At 43.0% G+C, this 20555-nt stretch overlaps 1 protein-coding gene across 1 annotated transcript in view; it reads right to left on the bottom strand.

Annotated features, from left to right (window-relative positions):
* LOC124795411 (polycomb group RING finger protein 3) overlaps positions 1-20555 on the bottom strand; it is a 57653-nt gene that overhangs the window by 14953 nt on the left and 22145 nt on the right. The window contains exons 4-5 of the mRNA XM_047259432.1: positions 5767-5912; positions 4574-4717 (exon numbers count right to left, since the gene is read on the bottom strand). Coding sequence (XP_047115388.1) covers positions 4574-4717; positions 5767-5912 — 290 coding nt within the window. The remainder of the gene's footprint in view (positions 1-4573; positions 4718-5766; positions 5913-20555) is intronic.

The raw sequence follows: 20555 nt of genomic DNA, 5'->3' as shown, positions 1-20555 counted from the left end.
CTGTATTCAAACATTTTTGGGATTGTTTTTTTTTCTACTCATCTGCATTAACTTACATTTTTCTACTTTTAGGATAAATTGCCATTCACCTGACCAGCTACAGACTTTGCCTAAGCCATCTTGTATCATTCGATAGTCACTAATCTCCAGGTAAAGAAGAATAAGCAAGGAACAGCCCCTTTTCATGAATTGAGGTATTTTGCAGTTCTGCTACTGCCATAAAATGTCTAAGCTGTTTAGTGTTATAGATCTGCTTGACTTCACAGGAAGTGGCTGTTTCCACTAAGTGCACTCTATTTTTCAATTGCTTCACTGATTTCTGGACGTCCAACAACACACTACATATCCTTGTTTACATAAAATGGTCCCTTTCCAGGGATAATGAAGGAGACATTTCGAGAAAGACTCCGACTCTTTACAGTGTTAGAGAGATGCTTTTAGATGAAATACAAAAATTTCTGGGCGAGTTTCACTGCTGCCAGACGGTACACCCACTCCATTGAAGGTGGTATGGATTTATGAACTAAGATTAATATTGTTCCCCTACAAGGTTGATAAATACAAGACAACTGACTGAAGTCCTGCATATTGGAGTAAACTAAATAAAATTTGTATGTGGTAGGTGAGTATAAGATTTCTTGCTAATGACTTTTTTGCCTTACTGGCCATCAATCCCTGCAGCACATAATGAGTTTTGTACCATCACTGTGATCCAGATAGTTAAGTTGGGACTCCATTCTCCATTCACACAATAATCCGACACTTCATTACTGTGTTGCTCAGCGATCACTGAAACATCACCAGAATATATTGTAATAGAGAACTGATAGTGTTGAGCAACACCCAGATTTTTGATTCTGCAGCTTTGAATAACCAAGTTCGCTGAAGTGATTATTGTTCAGTTTGACCTAAAGGCCATATATACCAACTGTGTCAGATGTGTCTGCCAGTTAATGAAGTTTTGTCATACTTTCTTTCAGGAGATTACAGATTGGGCAGTTAGATTGATCCCTACATCCTTGTAAGGTCCCTGAAGGTGAAAATATGAAATCAATAGCATCTAAATGTGACACAAGTAAAGAACGATGAATCTAAGAAGACAACAGGAAAGGGAGAAATAAAAAATATATTTATTTTTCCTCATACCCTTATTACCGATGTCTCTAATGTCTTCCATCATTATGGAAGCTACTAAACTGTATTATCTTTCATTATTGTTTTAGTGTTTAAAATCATCATTTTCCACCTTCTGTAATGTACATTCTCAATGTGCATATTACTTCTCACCTTTGCCTCTACCTGTAGCTGCCAAACTGCCTGGTTATAATCACCAGACCTATTTCACAGCTTTCACATTCAAAGAGCAATGAGAAAATTTCTCAGACTCGTACTGAAAGACTTTGCTGTTTTCAGTCAGAATGGCTTTTATTTTCTGACAAGACCCTTTTTAGGTCAGAGCACACTGTTCAATGATTTTACAGCAAGCAGTTACTGTCCCTGAAATGTAATTTTGGAAGGTCTTCAAACCACCCACCTATGGCTGCCATAAGCACATGCCATGTGGCTAATATATACAATATTAAGTCATGACAGTTTAGAGTTTTTTTCCAAGATGCTGAATGTACATTTATGACTCCCACAAACATCTGTGGGTTCTACAAATTTCATACTTTATATCGTGGCTGCCAGATGCCAATAGTTGCTGACATGGGTATAAAAATTAATCGGTACTGAAACATTTGTTATTGTCACTTGTAGATGTCAGCTGGTGTAAGCATACTTTGTACAGCACAAAGAAGGGTGAATTCCACTTTGATGTTGTGTTTCATATGTTTGTTTGTCATGTAAATTAGCTGTACAAGAAAGTTGAGGAAGAAATATATTTACTTATGTACTTGGATGTAACGATTCTTTTTCTATTTCTCTTCTGCAGTAAACACTACTGAATTAGTTTTATCTCTCTATCCAGTTTCAATACTATCAGTAACAAAATTTGTGTGTTAAATGTAGAAAATCCAAACAATAAAAATGTTTTAAAATTCAAACTGAAGATTTCTAAAAATAAGTTACAACTTCTGACAAAACACAGATTCTTGCCAGTCTGCTGGTAATGGCTGTTACTTACAAGACCAGCATCATACATTCTAACTCTTTGTTGCCCCAAAGAAGTTTCACTTAAACAGTTCCCCAAATTTTTTTGTCCCATAAATTTCTGTTGTTGTTGAAGAGGCTCCACACTACTATATCCTGTGCAAGACTCTTCATCTCTGAACAACCACTGCAACCCACATCCATTTGAACCTATTTACTAATATTGTACTTCTCCCTTGGTCTTCCTCTGCAATTTTTACCCCTCCAATATTAAACTGATGATTCCTGTATGTCTCAAAACATGTCTTATCAACCAGTCCTATCAACCAGTCCCTTCTTTTAGTCACATTATGCCATGAATTACTTTTCTCCCCAGTTCTTAATAGTTACGTGATTTACCAACCTAGTCTTCACAGCATTCTTCTGTAGCACCACATTTCACGAGCTTTTATTTTCTTCTTGTCTGAAACGCTTATAATCTATCTTTCATGTTCTTGTAGATGTGGAAATGCAAGGAAGTCAGAATGTGCTAAATCTGGCATGGAGTGCCAATGATAAATCAACTTTGAGGGTAACTGCACTGTTCATATGGAAGACAATTTTTTTTCCGCTTTTGAAATCCAAGCAATTTCATGGATACTTTCCTTTTATAAAATTGACTTCTAATTATTGTTCTATCCTTTGTAAAGTAAACAATAAGAGGATACCTTCCCTGAATCCAAGAAAAACTGGACATAGCCTTTCTAGCAGATGGAATGCAGTTCATCTTGTTTAATTCTAACCACTGCTGTCCAATTGCTATGATTACTGTTTCGTTTTTGGTTTTGAAGAACCACATCATATACGAAGTAACAAACTGGCACACATAATAAGTTGGACTTCTTTAACAATACTCCTATTTTGGCTGGTATTCAATAAATGTAGCACCCATCTTGTTTAGAGCTTTCTGATAATAGCTTTCATGTATAATTTAACAAATCATTTCTTATGATGTGCCTATGGCATCACCTATGTTGTAGCGCTTTCATAGCCAATTTAATTCTTAGCTAAAGTTTAAGGACATCATTCACATCTATCATATTCATGATGTCATACTTCTGCACTTCCATGACAAAAGTATGTCCATATGGTGGCAAGAGTACAGTGGAGTGATTTAATAAGGGGATTATTAATATGCGTATGTGACTCAGCCCACAACTGTAGTTTATGGGAAATGAAGACATATTGCTAAGACAAGAGAAGGTCCTTTGAAAATGGTTTGTTAGCTGTTTGTCAGCAGCATTGTATACTTCTCTTAACATTAAGCTGCCCACAAGCACACAGGAAATGTCAGTCTAAAAGAAGAATGATTGCAACAGGGCAGCACAAATACACCAAATATGTCACTAAAAAAGATTAAGCCATTGGGAACCCTACCCTAGAAAAAGTTTTCCCAATACCAGAAGCATATGGCAGCCAAACCTGAAAATCCTGACGTGTATTGCTTAAGGAACTCGATGGATAGACAAAGTGGTGCCAAGACACCCTAGTGTAATCTATGACTCTGTAACACAAAACCCATTTGCTGGAGAAAGCAAACAAATGGAAGGAAAACATGGGACAAAGAAGGGCAAGGAGGAGAACACTTTGTGAAAAAGATTCATTCACTTGGAACTTTGGAGAGCAATTCTGCAACAAAGAGCTCTGTCTTGTTGCAGTCTTGGAGGAGTCAATATGGGTCAGTGGCTGCTGCTTAGAGATGGTAGCCTTGATAAAATCTGTCACTGCCACCTTGTCACACCCTGTTGCTAACAGTCACATGATTAAATTCACTGTACTGTGTTGAGGACATAAAGCACGTGATCCGAGTCATACATGGCAGATGTCACCACTAACTGCTCTCTACCACAGTACTGATGGTAATCCTCTGTTTTTCTTCAGCATCACCCCACTGTTGTCAAGAATGTTTAATTCCATAAAATGCATGTCTCAAGCACTACGAGAACCTTGCTCTCTTGCTTTGTTCCAGTGGCTCAATATAAGTAGTTGCAAACTTTATATTTCATTGTCTGATACCCCACATTTCCACATCACTTTCCTGTCCTCCTCTTTCCAATTGTACGCATACTGTAGCATGTTTGTCTGATAGTAACTACTCTGGCAACCAGACTAATGAATTAACTGAACCCTTTTGCATAAACTAATGCAATACAAATTAATTATCCTAGATATTTAAGGATCATTGTGCATTTTAATTAAATTGAGTATCTGTGAGTATATAAGACAAAACATCTGGCATCCAATATGGGGTGAAGCAACTATGAGAAGTACAGGCAATTCACTGAGCCATAAGGAGCAGTTTTCTTATAAACCTTCACCACATTTCAAGGAATTTTTGTTGGTGATAAACTTGCCAAGTGAACACACACACACACACACACACACACACACACACGAAAGTAAAAATTAAGACGCCTGCAGTTTCTGAAAATGATGCACTTACATCTCTGTATTTCTCTGTCCCATTCAAGACTTTCTTGGCAATAAACTTTTTGAGGTGCGTAATTGTTGCCTGTGCTGAGCATCTGATGAATCTTCGCTTCAGAGTCTTTAAGTTTGTGCTTACACACTCCAGACATACATTTACCTGAAAAGGAGAAATGAGAGACTGATGTGGTTATTAGCAAATACGTTAATTATTAAAGGAAAATCAAATGGATATTGCTAAAGACTGAACAGTAACAAAAGCAAATCATGGTGTCTGAATTTTTTTATAATGTCAATTAGCCGTAAGTAATAATAAATAACAAAGTGCCATTAATCGGATCGCATACAACAGAAAATCAAACACCAGAAAAGAACAGAAAAGAAATCTGAAAATTGAGAGGAGAGATGAAAAACAGGCAATCTTATAACACATGACCAAGCTATACAACTGAAAAACCAACACACTTTGACAAAGACCAATAAACAAGTCTAAATTACATATCTTCAAATCTTTTTTCAGCAAATTGCTCCAGGATGTGGAAGTTAAGTTCAGTGATAATATCAGCTTACTATCCTTTGGTAATACGAAATATAGATGAGAACATGGGACAGAGGCAGTAAAATGTAAATTTACGATGGTATGCAAGAACACACAAAAAGGGAAAACTGGACAATATGAGACACAATTAGGAAGAGTAACAGAAATTCTACATTTATATCCCTATAAGGGAACTTGCTTTGATTATTATTTACTTGTACGGTTCACGGTCTACCGCAAATTTAGACACCTAATGTGTTGAGTGTCATGGCAGTCTCTCTTGTAGGTGGCTAATGAGCACATATGTAGTGGTGAGTTTTGTTGTTGCATGTTCGTGTTACCGTTAAATATTATTACAGAGAAGATGCAGGGTGAAATGATGTTGGCACATTAAATAGTATGTCCGAATTTCAGGAGACACTGAGGAGAGGTTTAGAATTTAACAAAGGCAGTGGTGGGAAAAAATTTTCGCTTCTATAGACGGAAGTTCTCTATGAAATTTTCCCAAAATTTCCTTTACATATGACTACAACCCTAGTTAGCTCACAATCAAAAGACAGCTCCTGCCTGTCTCCTTTCATCTCACTAAGCAAATGTACTGATAGCAAAAAATTGAGAGTTTTATAGTCAAACAGGTATAGAACAGGCACAGAAAATACAAAATACATTACCTGCTCATCTTGCCGATGATAATCAGACTCTGCATGAGCATCAGCAGGTACCTTCTCCTCTTCCAGTTCACCAGCATTTGGTGGAATGTCTTTTGGACATGCAAGACCTCTGACACGATAAAATTCTCTTTCCCTCTTTATCTCATCTGGAAGCAAAAATGAAACTGTGTCGTTAACAGTTTATTAATTTTTTGAAATATTTCATGAGCACCAGAGAGCATAAGTAGTTGGACAAAAAGAAATCCATACAGAACATATTATATCTCATTTTTCAATGTAAGTATGCTAACTCAAGGCACATTCCAAGAGTATTTGGCAGAGGAAAAATTCCCGACACTTACCTCTATGTAAATGTACACTGATAACAGATAGTACTGTAGCTTTTCTTCTTTACCCCTCTGAGTACCAATGGTTTCTGCTTGAAACTGCCACTTTATTGACTTTTTTTGAGGTACTGGTGGCTTTCACACGAAACAACCAATACTAGTGCAAGACAGAGCCATTTGGTGATACAATGAGGAACTTCTACGAATGTAGTGCACTATAGTAATCACTTACAGTGTTCAAAGCAACAGTTGTGGTGGTAAATGTGCTATGTGATTGTATGAGATTATGGCATGTTTTTTTTTTTTTTTTTTTTTTTTTTTTAAAAAAAAATAGCAGTCATATTGAGTAGATCACTGACAGTGAAAGTAAGTGCATCTAAAGGTACTTAAATTTTTTAAAAAGTTTGTACTACTGCATTTACGAGGGGCTTCAAAATGAAACCACAGGAGCAATAAGTACTTTTGGTATGGATTTATTAAATTGTAGACCCATTTTTTAATTAGGACTATAATTTGTTTTGGGGATTACGCGTTCATGGAAGTTTCGAGATATGGGATTGTGTCTAGAGAAAATACAAAACTGCTTTCAAACACAAGGGTGATTTGATAAGTCTGGCACAAAAGTAAGAGAAAAATGTTTGTTTCTTAAACAAATCACCTTATTTCTCAACAGTCCAGCTTTTTCATCCCATCAGAAAAATTTGTTCTGTCAAACTCTGCAAAATATTTGTTGACTGCACAACTCTCACTTCCTCATTTGATAAACATTTCTTTCCAGCAAGCTGAAGTTTCAAGTTAGGGAACAGGAAGAAGTCACTTGGGAGCTTAGACTGGTGAACAGGGTAGACGAGGAACCAATTCAAAGGCCAATTCACGCACTTTCGCTTCCGTTATCGGTGATGTGGTGTCACCGCCAGACACCACACTTGCTAGGTGGTAGCTTAAATCGGCCGCGGTCCATTTAGTACATGTCGGACCCGCGTGTCGCCACTGTGTGATCGCAGACCGAGCGCCACCACAAGACAGGTCTCGAGATACGGACTAGCACTCGACCCAGTTGTACGACGACTTTGCTAGCGACTACACTGACGAAGCCTTTCTCTCATTTGCCGAGAGATAGTTAGAATAGCCTTCAGCTAAGTTCATGGCTACGACCTAGCAAGGCGCCATTAACCATTTTAAGATAGAGTCTCACTTGTCTCATCAAGGAATGCTGTATTCAAATGAAGGATTAAAAGTTAAGTATTATAGCAGCTACGTACTTTTCTTGCTACCATTCATTACGTATCCTGTTTCAGATCTCTCTAGCCTACGTAAGATTACGCGTGCCTTTCGGCTACTTCAGTGTGGCGTAGCTGTCTTGTTACGCCACAACAGTTGGCGACGAGTCAACGGAAAGGGTCTTGTTCTTTCTACTTGCTTACATTTACTTGTGTCATGGCTTCGCCAGATGTACTGTCCGAATTTTATCGCTTGCAGAATCAGCAGACGCAGACGTTATTGGATGCCCTTGGACAGCTCGTCCAGGGTCAACATGCAGTGCAAAACGATGCGGCAGCCGCCGCTTCACCGCTACCGCAGCCACAACACGCAGTTGCGCCCCAGTTTCGGCCTTTTGATTCAGCCCAGGAGTCATGGACGGAATGGTCACGCCAGTTTGGATTTCATCTCGCGGCCTACAGAATTCAAGGTAACGAGCGACAGCCTCATTTATTGGCGTGTGTAGGGGTGCAAACGTACCGTGTGATAGTGAAATTATTTCCCCGACGCGATGTAGCAACTCTGTCCTACGAGGAAATTTTGTCGGCATTGAACGCCTATTTCAAAGAAACAGTTATTGTAGTTGCAAAAAGGTATACTTCCTTTCGTACAAAACATACGGCCGGTCAAACTAATAGGGAGTGGGTTGCAACTTTGCAAGGCCTTACAAGGGATTGTGCTTTTGAGTGTGAATGTGGACTCCCTTATTCAGATACAATGGTACGTGATGCAATAGCACAGAACGTTTCTGATGTTCGCATACGGGAGCAAATTTTGAAACTAGTTAATCCCTCCCTTCAGCAAGTGATAGACATATTGGATAGACAGGACACGCTTGACTTTGCTCAGGAATCATTTGCAACTTCACCAGCCGTGTGTAACATTAACCGGCCCACCGGGCGCGCTGCACGGCCCGGTAAACTGCCCTCGCACATGTCCACGCAGCTGCCGCCACGCTCTAAACCAGGTGTGCCGCGACAGCATACAACTGCAGTGAAATCATGCCTGCGGTGTGCTACTAGACATTCGCGTGAAAATTGCCCATCACGCCAAGCTATTTGCTTTTTCTGTAATAAGAAAGGACATGTTCAAAGTGTTTGCCAGAAAAAGCTCAGATCAGACAATCACAATCATTCCAGGCCCTTTGCTTCGCGCCGGAATCAAACCAAGAACACTCAGGCTCGTGGACCTTCGCCCCTGGACATTCATGTAGTTAATTCCGCTTCGTCCAGTGCCACTTTCTCTAACAGTGACTGTGTTCGTCCCACAAAAGGTGTGCGTCGCCGTCGACGGAAATCTCGTCAGGTCGCAAGTGATGCTGTACCTGTATCAGTTCAAATTGCACGAGACAGTCGCTCTAGTCGTCAGCAGGACAATAAACTTTTTGTAGACTTGGACATTCATGGCAACGTGATCCCATTCCAGCTCGATACCGGAGCTGCAGTTTCATTGCTCAATCACGGCACATACAAACAACTGGGCAAACCTCCGTTGCGTGCCGCAACTGTTAAGCTCACATATTCAGGACAGAATATCCCTGTGTTAGGACAGTGCACTCTTCTTGCAACATACAAGGGACAAACAAAACTTGTGTCATTTTACGTTCTTCGTTCTTCTACTGCAGTGAACTTGTTTGGTTTAGATTTATTTCAGTTGTTTAACTTGTCTATTGTAAATCAGGTCCTATCAGTGAATCAGACTGTGCCTTCAGACAGTGTTTCTCGTCTGTGTGAAGAATTTGCAGACATTTTTGCGCCGGGCCTTGGTTGCGCTAAGAACTATGAAGCACATTTGGAACTGAAAGTCAACGCGCAACCGAAATTTTTCAGACCGCGCAATGTTCCCCACGCATTGCGTGATGAGGTTGCCAGAACATTACACGATTTAGAATCACACGTGTGCAAGCTTCTCTCTCGGCCTAACCCTTAGTAATTTTGCCAAAACCTTCCGGAAAACTGAGACTTTGTGTGGACTTCAAGGCAACAGTGAATCCACAACTCGTGATTGCAACTTTTCCCTTACCCCGCACGGAAGACCTTTTTGATAAACTGTGCCCGGGTAAATACTTTTCGAAGTTGGACCTAGCAGATGCGTACTTGCAAATCCCAGTGGATGCCGAATCCCAGCACGTCTTGGTGGTTAACACGCATCTTGGTTTGTACCGATTCAAAAGACTGCCATTCGGGTGTGCATCCGCCCCTGCATTGTTTCAGTAATATTTACAAACTGTTTGTGTGTCGGTCCCTACTGCTGCGAACTATCTGGACGATATTGTGATCTCCAGAAAGACGGCCGACGAGCATTTAGCACACCTACGAACATTATTTCAGGTATTGCGACAAAATGGTCTTCGCTTGCGGAAGGACAAATGTGTGTTTTTTGCTCGTGACTTACCATATCTGGGACATGTCATCAATGCCCAAGGCATACATCCGAGTCCAGAGCACCTCCGTGCCATACAAGATTTGCCTTCGCCACAGAATGTGAAGCAGCTACAGAGTGTGTTGGGTAAAATTAACTATTATCATCGCTTTCTGCGCAATGCCTCTTCCATTTCAGCTCCGCTTCATAGCTTGCGCCGTAAGGGTGTTCCGTTCGTCTGGACGACGGAATGCGAACGCGCCTTTCGCCAGTTGAAATCGGCGTTGCTTTCTAATACTTGCCTTACGCCATTCGATCCCCAGAAACCCCTTTTGTTGATGGTAGATGCATCGGATTTCGGGATCGGTGCTGTGCTTGCGCACAAAGTTGGCTCACATGATCGCCCTATTGCCTTTGTGTCAAAATTGCTCTCGTCTGCGCAAAGAAATTATTCACAGATAGAGAAAGAAGCTTTGGCTCTCGTGTTTGGTGTTACTAAGTTCCATGATTTCTTGTATGGTCGTCACTTTACCATCATCACAGACCACAAACCTTTGACATCGCTTTTTCATCCGAACAAGCCTGTACCTCCACGTACAGCGCAGAAATTCATTCGCTGGTCTATTTTCCTCTCGCAGTACCACTACGATATCTTGTATCGGTCCACTGCTAAGCACGGAAACGCCAATGCGTTGTCCCGTTTGCCTGTTGCTGAGGATAAAGCATTCGATTCTTCTGAACTTGCTTGCATGTTCATTGATTCGGAAACCGATGACATGGTCGACTCGTTTCCGATTGATTTTCGTCGTGTAGCTACAGCCACAGCGGCTGACCCTGTCCTTGCTACTGTTTTGCGTTTTGTTGCTACGCAATGGCCCTTGTCAAAGTCACGGATCGAGGATCCGTTGATTTGCCGATTTTTTGCTCACAAGGAGAGACTTTTTGTTCGACGTGGTGTTTTGTTGTTGCGTTCTGATAATGATCAGTCCAGAGTCGTGGTCCCACGTTCGTTACAGTACTCTGTTTTACGGCTTCTTCACCAAGGACATTGGGGTATAGTGCGAACGAAACAACTTGCTCATCAGCACTGTACTTGGCTCGGAATCGATGCTGCGATTACGAATGTGTGTTCTTCTTGCATGGCGTGTGCCGAACAACAATCCGCACCGCCGCGGAAAGTCTTTGCATGGCCAAAAGCCACTTCCCCTTGGCAACGCTTGCACATCGATTTTGCTGGTCCATTCTGGAATGCTTGATGGTTGGTTCTGGTAGATGCCTTCAGTAATTTTCCTTTTGTTGTCCGGATGTCTTCCACGATGTCCTCTGCCACCATCCAAGCGTTGTCTGCTATCTTCTGCATTGAAGGTCTTCTGCAGACTATTGTTTCCGACAATGGCCCACAATTCATGTCCGCAGAATTTCAGTCATTCTGCCAGGCCAATGGTATTCAACATCTGACATCCGCGCCGTTTTCGCCTCAGTCAAACGGTGCCGCTGAACGATTGGTCCGGACTTTCAAGTCACAGATGTTGAAGTTGAAAGAATCGCATTCTCGGGAGGACGCGTTTTTGCTCTTTTTGTCATCGTATCGCTCGCAGCCCCGAGATGGTCGCTCGCCGGCTGAGTTGCTCCACGGTCGTCCTCATCGAATCTTGACGTCTTTGCTGCAATCGCCGCATCAGGTTCCAGTGCAGCGGCAGACTTCTGCTTTTGCTCCAGGCGACGTTGTATTCTATTGCAACTTTTGCGGTTCACGGCGTTGGCTCGCAGGGGGAATTCTTCGCTGCCTCGGCCGCGCGATGTATTTGGTTTTGGGGGCCTCTGGTGAGGTGCGTCGGCATCTCAATCAGCTGCACCTCTGTCGTCACACGGGTTCTCTTCCATTTCAGCTCCGCTTCATAGCTTACGCCGTAAGGGTGTTCCGTTCGTCTGGACGACGGAATGCGAACGCGCCTTTCGCCAGTTGAAATCGGCGTTGCTTTCTAATACTTGCCTTACGCCATTCGATCCCCAGAAACCCCTTTTGTTGATGGTAGATGCATCGGATTTCGGGATCGGTGCTGTGCTTGCGCACAAAGTTGGCTCACATGATCGCCCTATTGCCTTTGTGTCAAAATTGCTCTCGTCTGCGCAAAGAAATTATTCACAGATAGAGAAAGAAGCTTTGGCTCTCGTGTTTGGTGTTACTAGGTTCCATGATTTCTTGTATGGTCGTCACTTTACCATTATCACAGACCACAAACCTTCGACATCGCTTTTTCATCCGAACAAGCCTGTACCTCCACGTACAGCGCAGAAATTCATTCGCTGGTCTATTTTCCTCTCGCAGTACCACTACGATATCTTGTATCGGTCCACTGCTAAGCACGGAAACGCCGATGCGGTCACGGATCGAGGATCCGTTGATTCGCCGATTTTTTGCTCACAAGGAGAGACTTTTTGTTCGACGTGGTGTTTTGTTGTTGCATTCTGATAATGATCAGTCCAGAGTCGTGGTCCCACATTCGTTACAGTACTCTGTTTTACGGCTTCTTCACCAAGGACATTGGGGTATAGTGCGAACGAAACAACTTCCTCATCAGCACTGTACTTGGTTCGGAATCGATGCTGCGATTACGAATATGTGTTCTTCTTGCATGGCGTGTGCCGAACAACAATCCGCACCGCTGCGGAAAGTCTTTGCGTGGCCAAAAGCCACTTCCCCTTGGCAACGCTTGCACATCGATTTTGCTGGTCCATTCTGGAATGCTTGATGGTTGGTTCTGGTAGATGCCTTCAGTAATTTTCCTTTTGTTGTCCGGATGTCTTCCACGATGTCCTCTGCCACCATCCAAGCGTTGTCTGCTATCTTCTGCATTGAAGGTCTTCCGCAGACTATTGTTTCCGACAATGGCCCACAATTCATGTCCGCAGAATTTCAGTCATTCTGCCAGGCCAATGGTATTCAACATCTGACATCCGCGCCGTTTTCGCCTCAGTCAAACGGTGCCGCTGAACGATTGGTCCGGACTTTCAAGTCACAGATGTTGAAGTTGAAAGAATCGCATTCTCGGGAGGACGCGTTGTTGCTCTTTTTGTCATTGTATCGCTCGCAGCCCCGAGATGGTCGCTCGCCGGCTGAGTTGCTCCACGGTCGTCCTCATCGAACCTTGACGTCTTTGCTGCATCCGCCGCATCAGGTTCCAGTGCAGCGGCAGACTTCTGCTTTTGCTCCAGGCGACGTTGTATTCTACTGCAACTTTCGCGGTTCACGGCGTTGGCTCGCAGGGCGCATTCTTCGCTGCCTCGGCCGCGCGACGTATTTGGTTTTGGGGGCCTCTGGTGAGGTGCGTCGGCATCTCAATCAGCTGCACCTCTGTCGTCACACGGGTTCTGCCGCTCCCCGTCTGCTTTCAGCGACGGTGCCGTCCGGTCAGCGCCCTGGGGACCCATCTACTGGCTCGCCTCATCCCCAGGTGTTACCGACGATGCCTTCCATTTTGCCCTATGGCGACGTGCCGCCGCCGCTGCCGCCTGTTCTCCCGCCGGTGCCGCCCGCATTCGACGCTTCGATGCAGCCGCCAAGCGCCTCCCTGGGCCATGCGCCGCCGATCGCTTCCCGGGACCAGCTGTCCTCCGCCATGGAACTCTTGCCCGCTCCGGACCACATGACGTCATCGCACGTCGGGTACCCCGACGCAATGGAGGTCAACCCTTCGGCCCCTCCTGTCTCTTTACGGGCGCATACACCGCATGTTGACGATCACCCTGGACTAGGTTTTCAGGCGTTTCCTAGCTCCCCTCGGACCGAATGGCCGGGTGCGGGTGGCACAGCCTCGCCTGTTGTTAGGCTCCCCACCTCAACGCATACGTCAACATGGGGTCCTCCCCACGGCGGGCGGAAGCCTTATAACACAACCGTTCGCCGATTTGCGGGGGAGGAATGTGGTGTCACCGCCAGACACCACACTTGCTAGGTGGTAGCTTAAATCAGCCGCGGTCCATTTAGTACATGTCGGACCCGCGTGTCGCCACTGTGTGATCGCAGACCGAGCGCCACCACACGTCAGGTCTCGAGATACGGACTAGCACTCGACCCAGTTGTACGACGACTTTGCTAGCGACTACACTGACGAAGCCTTTCTCTCATTTGCCGAGAGATAGTTAGAATAGCCTTCAGCTAAGTTCATGGCTACGACCTAGCAAGGCGCCATTAACCATTTTAAGATAGAGTCTCACTTGTATCATCAAGGAATGCTGTATTCAAATGAAGGATTAAAAGTTAAGTATTATAGCAGCTACGTACTTTTCTTGCTACCATTCATTACGTATCCTGTTTCAGATCTCTCTAGCCTACGTAAGATTACGCGTGCCTTTCGGCTACTTCAGTGTGGCGTAGCTGTCTTGTTACGCCACAACAGGTGATGTGTGGGATGATGCATTATCCTGGTTAAAGAGCACTTTTTTGCTTGCCCACCTTGGTCTTTTCCCAGCCAAAGCAAGTTTCAAATGATCCAACAATGAAACATAATAGGATCCAGTTATGGTTCCACCTTTTTCCTGGTAATCTATGAGGATCATTCCTTGTGAATCCCAAACAACAGTGGCCACCACCTTACCAGCTAATAAAATGGTCTTTGCCTTCTTTGATGCACTTTCACCAGTCTTTGTTCATTGTTCTTACTGCCATTTTGATTCTCGTGTGTAATGATGGAGCAAGGTCTCATACTGTCACAGACCAGTGCAAAAGGTCTTCCAGATTGTGATTAAACACCACCAGACATTGTGCTGAAATGTTGCGCCAGATGCGCTTTTGGTCAACTGTGAGCAATCATGGCACGCACCTAGCACACGGGTTCTTCATAGTCAATTCTCAGCGCAGGATATAATGCACTCCATTGAGATGCCTACAGCCTCAGCAATCTCACAAATTTTTATTCAGTGGTCTTGCAACACAATATTAAGGATTTTGTCAATGGTTTCCTTTGTGTTGAACTCAACTGGATGACTCAACTGGATGGTCAGAGTGTGCCTCATCTTTGGTGCTTGTCCAAACATGTTTAAATTCACCTGAAAGTAAATGGTCTTTAATGATGGTGCAGAGTCCATGGGAACTTCTAATTTGTGCGTCAGGCCAACCCTTCAAATAAAAATGCTTCATGACAGAACTAAACTGTTTTTGCCAGTTTCAATGGCAATTGACACACTGACCAATTCAGAAGGCTGTCGTAATGAACTGCACACTGTACATTGTTGAAATTCTTTATACAATCCTTGGAATAACTCTGAAATAATCAAGATTACCAATCATGAAGGTGCAACAAAAATGTTCCATTCTTTCAAGGAAATTTATCAGATTTATCAAACTACCATATTGTTGTTGTGGTCTTCAGTCCTGAGACTGGTTTGATGCAGCTCTCCATGCTACTCTATCCTGTGCAAGCTTCTTCATCTCCCAGTACCTACTGCAACCTACATCCTTCTGAATCTGCTTAGTGTATTGATCTCTTGGTCTCCCTCTACGATTTTTACCCTCCACGCTGCCCTCCAATGCTAAATTTGTAATGCCTTGATGCCTCAAAACATGTCCTACCAACCGATCCCTTCTTCTGGTCAAGTTGTGCCACAAACTTCTCTTCTCCCCAATCCTATTCAATACCTCCTCATTAGTTACGTGATCTACCCACCTTATCTTCAGCATTCTTCTGTAGCACCACATTTCGAAAGCTTCTATTCTCTTCTTGTCCAAACTGGTTATCGTCCATGTTTCACTTCCATACATGGCTACACTCCATACAAATACTTTCAGAAACGACTTCCTGACACTTAAATCTATACTAGATGTTAACAAATTTCTCTTCTTCAGAAACGATTTCCTTGCCATTGCCAGTCTACATTTTATGTCCTCTCTACTTCGACCATCATCAGTTATTTTACTCCCTAAATAGCAAAACTCCTTTACTACTTTAAGTGTCTCATTTCCTAATCTAATCCCCTCAGCATCACCCGATTTAATTTGACTACATTCCATTATCCTCGTTTTGCTTTTGTTGATGTTCATCTTATATCCTCCTTTCAAGACACTGTCCATTCCGTTCAACTGCTCTTCCAAGTCCTTTGCTGTCTCTGACAGAATTACAATGTCATCGGAGAAACTCAAAGTTTTTACTTCTTCTCCATGAATTTTAATACCTACTCCGAATTTTTCTTTTGTTTCCTTTACTGCTTGCTCAATATACAGATTGAATAACATCGGGGAGAGGCTACAACCCTGTCTCACTCCTTTCCCAACCACTGCTTCCCTTTCATGCCCCTCGACTCTTATAACTGCCATCTGGTTTCTGTACAAATTGTAAATAGCCTTTCGCTCCCTGTATTTTACCCCTGCCACCTTCAGAATTTGAAAGAGAGTATTCCAGTTAACGTTGTCAAAAGCTTTCTCTAAGTCTACAAATGCTAGAAACGTAGGTTTGCCTTTTCTTAATCTTTCTTCTAAGATAAGTCGTAAGGTCAGTATTGCCTCACGTGTTCCAACGTTTCTACGGAATCCAAACTGATCTTCCCCGAGGTCCGCTTCTACCAGTTTTTCAATTCGTCTATAAAGAATTCGCGTTAGTATTTTGCAGCTGTGACTTATTAAACTGATAGTTCGGTAATTTACACATCTGTCAACACCTGCTTTCTTTGGTATTGGAATTATTATATTCTTCTTGAAGTCTGTGGGTATTTCGCCTGCCTCATACATCTTGCTCACCAGATGGTAGAGTTTTGTCATGACTGGCTCTCCCAGGGCCATCAGTAGTTCTAATGGAATGTTGTCTACTCCCGGGGCCTTGTTTCGACTCAGGTCTTTCAGTGCTCTGTCAAACTCTTCACGCAGTATCTTATCTCCCATTTCATCTTCATCTACATCCTCTTCCATTTCCATAATATTGTCCTCAAGTACATCGCCCTTGTATAAACCCTCTATATACTCCTTCCACCTTTCCGCCTTCCCTTCTTTGCTTAGAACTGGGTTGCCAACTGAGCTCTTGATATTCATACAAGTGGTTCTCTTATCTCCAAAGGTCTCTTTAATTTTCCTGTAGGCACTATCTATCTTACCCCTAGTGAGACAAGCCTCTACATCCTTACATTTGTCCTCTAGCCATCCCTGCTTAGCCATTTTGCACTTCCTGTCGATCTCATTTTTGAGACGTTTGTATTCCCTTTAGCCTGCTTCATTTACTGCATTTTTATATTTTCTCCTTTCATCACCATATTATACCTCATGAAATGATGGATAGTTGAAAACTGGGTGAAACCACCTCCTGACGAATAGGGATTGTCAATCTATGCAGATAGGGAGGGGTTGAAAAATCAGATGAAATCAGCAGAAGGAAGCATTCCTGAGTTACAGAGTGATACCAGCAGTCACGCTAGCACAATGACCGTGCACATAGGGAGTTACAAAGAATAGGATATAAAAGCCGAGCAGCTTCTCATAAGCTACAGGGTGTTTCAAAAATGACCAGTATATTTGAAACGGCAATACAAACTAAACGAGCAGCGATAGAAATACACCGTTTGTTGCAATTTTCTTGGGACAACAGTACATTTTCAGGCAAACTTTCGAAATTACAGTAGTTACAATTGTCAACAACAGATGGCGCTGCGGTATGGGAAACTCTATAGTACGATATTTTCCACATATCCACCATGCGTAGCAATAATATGGCGTAGTCTCTGAATGAAATTACCCAAAAAACCTTTGACAACGTGCTGGCGGAATGGCTTCACATGCAGATGAGATGTACTGCTTCAGCTGTTCAATTGTTTCTGGATTCTGGCGGTACACCTGGTCTTTCAAGTGTCCCCACAGAAAGAAGTCACAGGGGTTCATGTCTGGCGAATAGAGAGGCCAATCCACGCCGCCTCCTGTATGTTTCGGATAGCCCAAAGCAATCACACGATCATCGAAATATTCATTCAGGAAATTAAAGACGTCGGCCGTGCGATGTGGCCGGGCACCATCTTGCATAAACCACGAGGTGTTCGCAGTGTCGTCTAAGGCAGTTTGTACCGCCACAAATTCACGAAGAATGTCCAGATAGTGTGATGCAGTAATCGTTTCGGATCTGAAAAATGGGCCAATGATTCCTTTGGAAGAAATGGCGGCCCAGACCAGTACTTTTTGAGGATGCAGGGACGATGGGACTGCAACATGGGGCTTTTCGGTTCCCCATATGCGCCAGTTCTGTTTACTGACGAAGCCGTCCAGGTAAAAATAAGCTTCGTCAGTAAACCAAACGCTGCCCACATGCATATCGCCGTCATCAATCCTGTGCACTATATCGTTAGCGAATGTCTCTCGTGCAGCAATGGTAGCAGCGCTGAGGGGTTGCTGCATTTGAATTTTGTATGGATAGAGGTGTAAACTCTGGCGCATGAGACGATACGTGGACGTTGGCGTCATTTGGACCGCAGCTGCAACACGGCGAACGGAAACCCGAGGCCGCTGTTGGATCACCTGCTGCACTAGCTGCGCGTTGCCCTCTGTGGTTGCCGTACGCGGTCGCCCTACCTTTCCAGCACGTTCATCCGTCACGTTCCCAGTCCGTTGAAATTTGTCAAACGGATCCTTTATTGTATCGCTTTTCGGTCCTTTGGTTACATTAAACCTCCGTTGAAAACTTCGTCTTGTTGCAACAACACTGTGTTTTAGGCGGTGGAATTCCAACACCAGAAAAATCCTCTGTTCTAAGGAATAAACCATGTTGTCCACAGCACACTTGCACGTTGTGAACAGCACACGCTTACAGCAGAAAGACGACGTACAGAATGGCGCACCCACAGACTGCGTTGTCTTCTATATCTTTCACATCACTTGCAGCGCCATCTGTTGTTGAAAATTGTAACTACTGTAATTTCGAAAGTTTGTCCGCCTGAAAATGTACTGTTGTCCCAAGCATATTGCAACAAACGGTGTATTTCTATCGCTGCTCGTTTAGTTTTTATTGCCGTTTCAAATATACCGGTCATTTTTGAAACACCCTGTACATACTTCTTCAGTCAATGCTAAGTGATGCTTGAGATCGTGTAATGAGTGACACGACTGGACCGTGGATGGCTACAATGAGTGATTTGGGGTGATGAATTTCTCTATATCCTTTGGCAATCTAATGGAAGTGTTTGGGTTTGGCGAATGCCTTGAGAACATTACCTGTCATGTGTAGTGCCAACAGTGAAGTAAGGAGGAGCTGGTGTTCCGGTACAATGTTTTTCATGGTTAGAGTGTGGTCTCTTTACTGTTCTTAAGAAAGTCTACATGTTGAATGAAATGAACACATTTTACACCATTATGTAGAGTGTACAGTAAAGCAACAGTTTGGTGACTGTGATTGTATCAGCACGACAATGCACCTTGTGATAAAGCTGCATCTGTGAAGGAAAAGTTTGTGGACAATAACATTCCTGAAATGGACTGGACTGGCCTGGCCAGTGTCCAGATCTGAAACCAGTGTAACAACTTATGAGTGAGTTAGACAGTCGACTTCATTCCAGACCCTAGCATCTCTGGTTTTGGCTATTGAGGAAGAATGGGCTGCTATTCCTTCACTGACATTTGGATACTTCACTGAAAGTGTCCCCAGCAGACTTCAAGTTGTCTTAAAGGCAAAGGGTGGACACACTCCATATTAAATACATGTCTGGATACTTTTGATCAATGTATACAGGGTGAATCAGGACTCCATCAACAAACTTTCAGAGGCTGTTCAGCGGTGCCTTCTGAGTATTTTAGTATAAGAGACCCAAGGACTGAGACAGCTCATTACAGAGTAATCATGTAATTATGATTTATTTTATTTGTTATCACAGCTACCTCTGCTTTTGAGAAAACATCTCCACAGTATTAAACAGACCCGCAATACGTAAGCACCAATACATACAACACATGACAGAGCAACGCTACAACCCTCAGGTGATGCAAAAGAACTGTGACGTTGCCATCAGTGTGTGTACAGCTCAGCGTAGTGTTGTCATGCCACTGTACCATTGCAGTAACTGACCCCATACATGAATTGCATATCTGTCAACTCTTCACACTACCCACAATACTGCTTTGTATCACTGTTTACACACAACTGACATTGCCAGAAAAGAAAACCCTAAACAGAACCAAGCAGTACTGAAGGATAAATTGAGAGTAAAAAGAGCATTACTGTCGTCAACAGCAGGTATCGTAAGAAAATGGAAATGAGACAACACAATGCATACCATGGACATTTGCACTGCTTCAGTGCAATAGAATTACAAAGCTAATTGGGGCACAAAATGCAATACCTCTCTAAAAAGTCAATAGGCCATGAGTTCATTCTAGAAAAATATTCAGAAGGTAGCCCTGAATAACCTATGAAAGTTTACTGGTGGCATTCTGTTCCACCCATACAGGTAAAGAAGGCAACGCACAGTAGCTATAATACAGGAAATTATTCAGCACATCCAATGTAATAACAACAATGTTTAATTTTCAGTTGTTTTCTATTGAAGATTTATTCATGTGTGATGGGAAAATCATTGTCTCGGTGTCGATTTCACTATTCTGGTATTCCTATATTTGATATGTATAATGACATTTATTTAAAGTTATTGTCATCATTTAGTCTTGAGCACAGTATAATGGGCAGCAAGTGAAAATGTTCTCATCATTTGCAATACCTCTGACATTTCCCCCAGGAGACGCTGACTTCCCTGAGTTTTCTACAAACACTTGATGGTAAGTGACTCGTAGCCGACATATGACTCTGCCCTTTCCCCATTAAGTGTTTTAAGAAAACAGCTTTACAGTGATTGATTAGATTCCTGTAGATGCATAAAGACCCC

The sequence above is a fragment of the Schistocerca piceifrons genome, chromosome 4, assembly GCF_021461385.2.
Source record: "Schistocerca piceifrons isolate TAMUIC-IGC-003096 chromosome 4, iqSchPice1.1, whole genome shotgun sequence".
In the NCBI taxonomy this organism is placed as follows: Eukaryota; Metazoa; Arthropoda; class Insecta; order Orthoptera; family Acrididae; genus Schistocerca; species Schistocerca piceifrons.
This window is presented reverse-complemented; position numbering and strand designations above follow the sequence as displayed.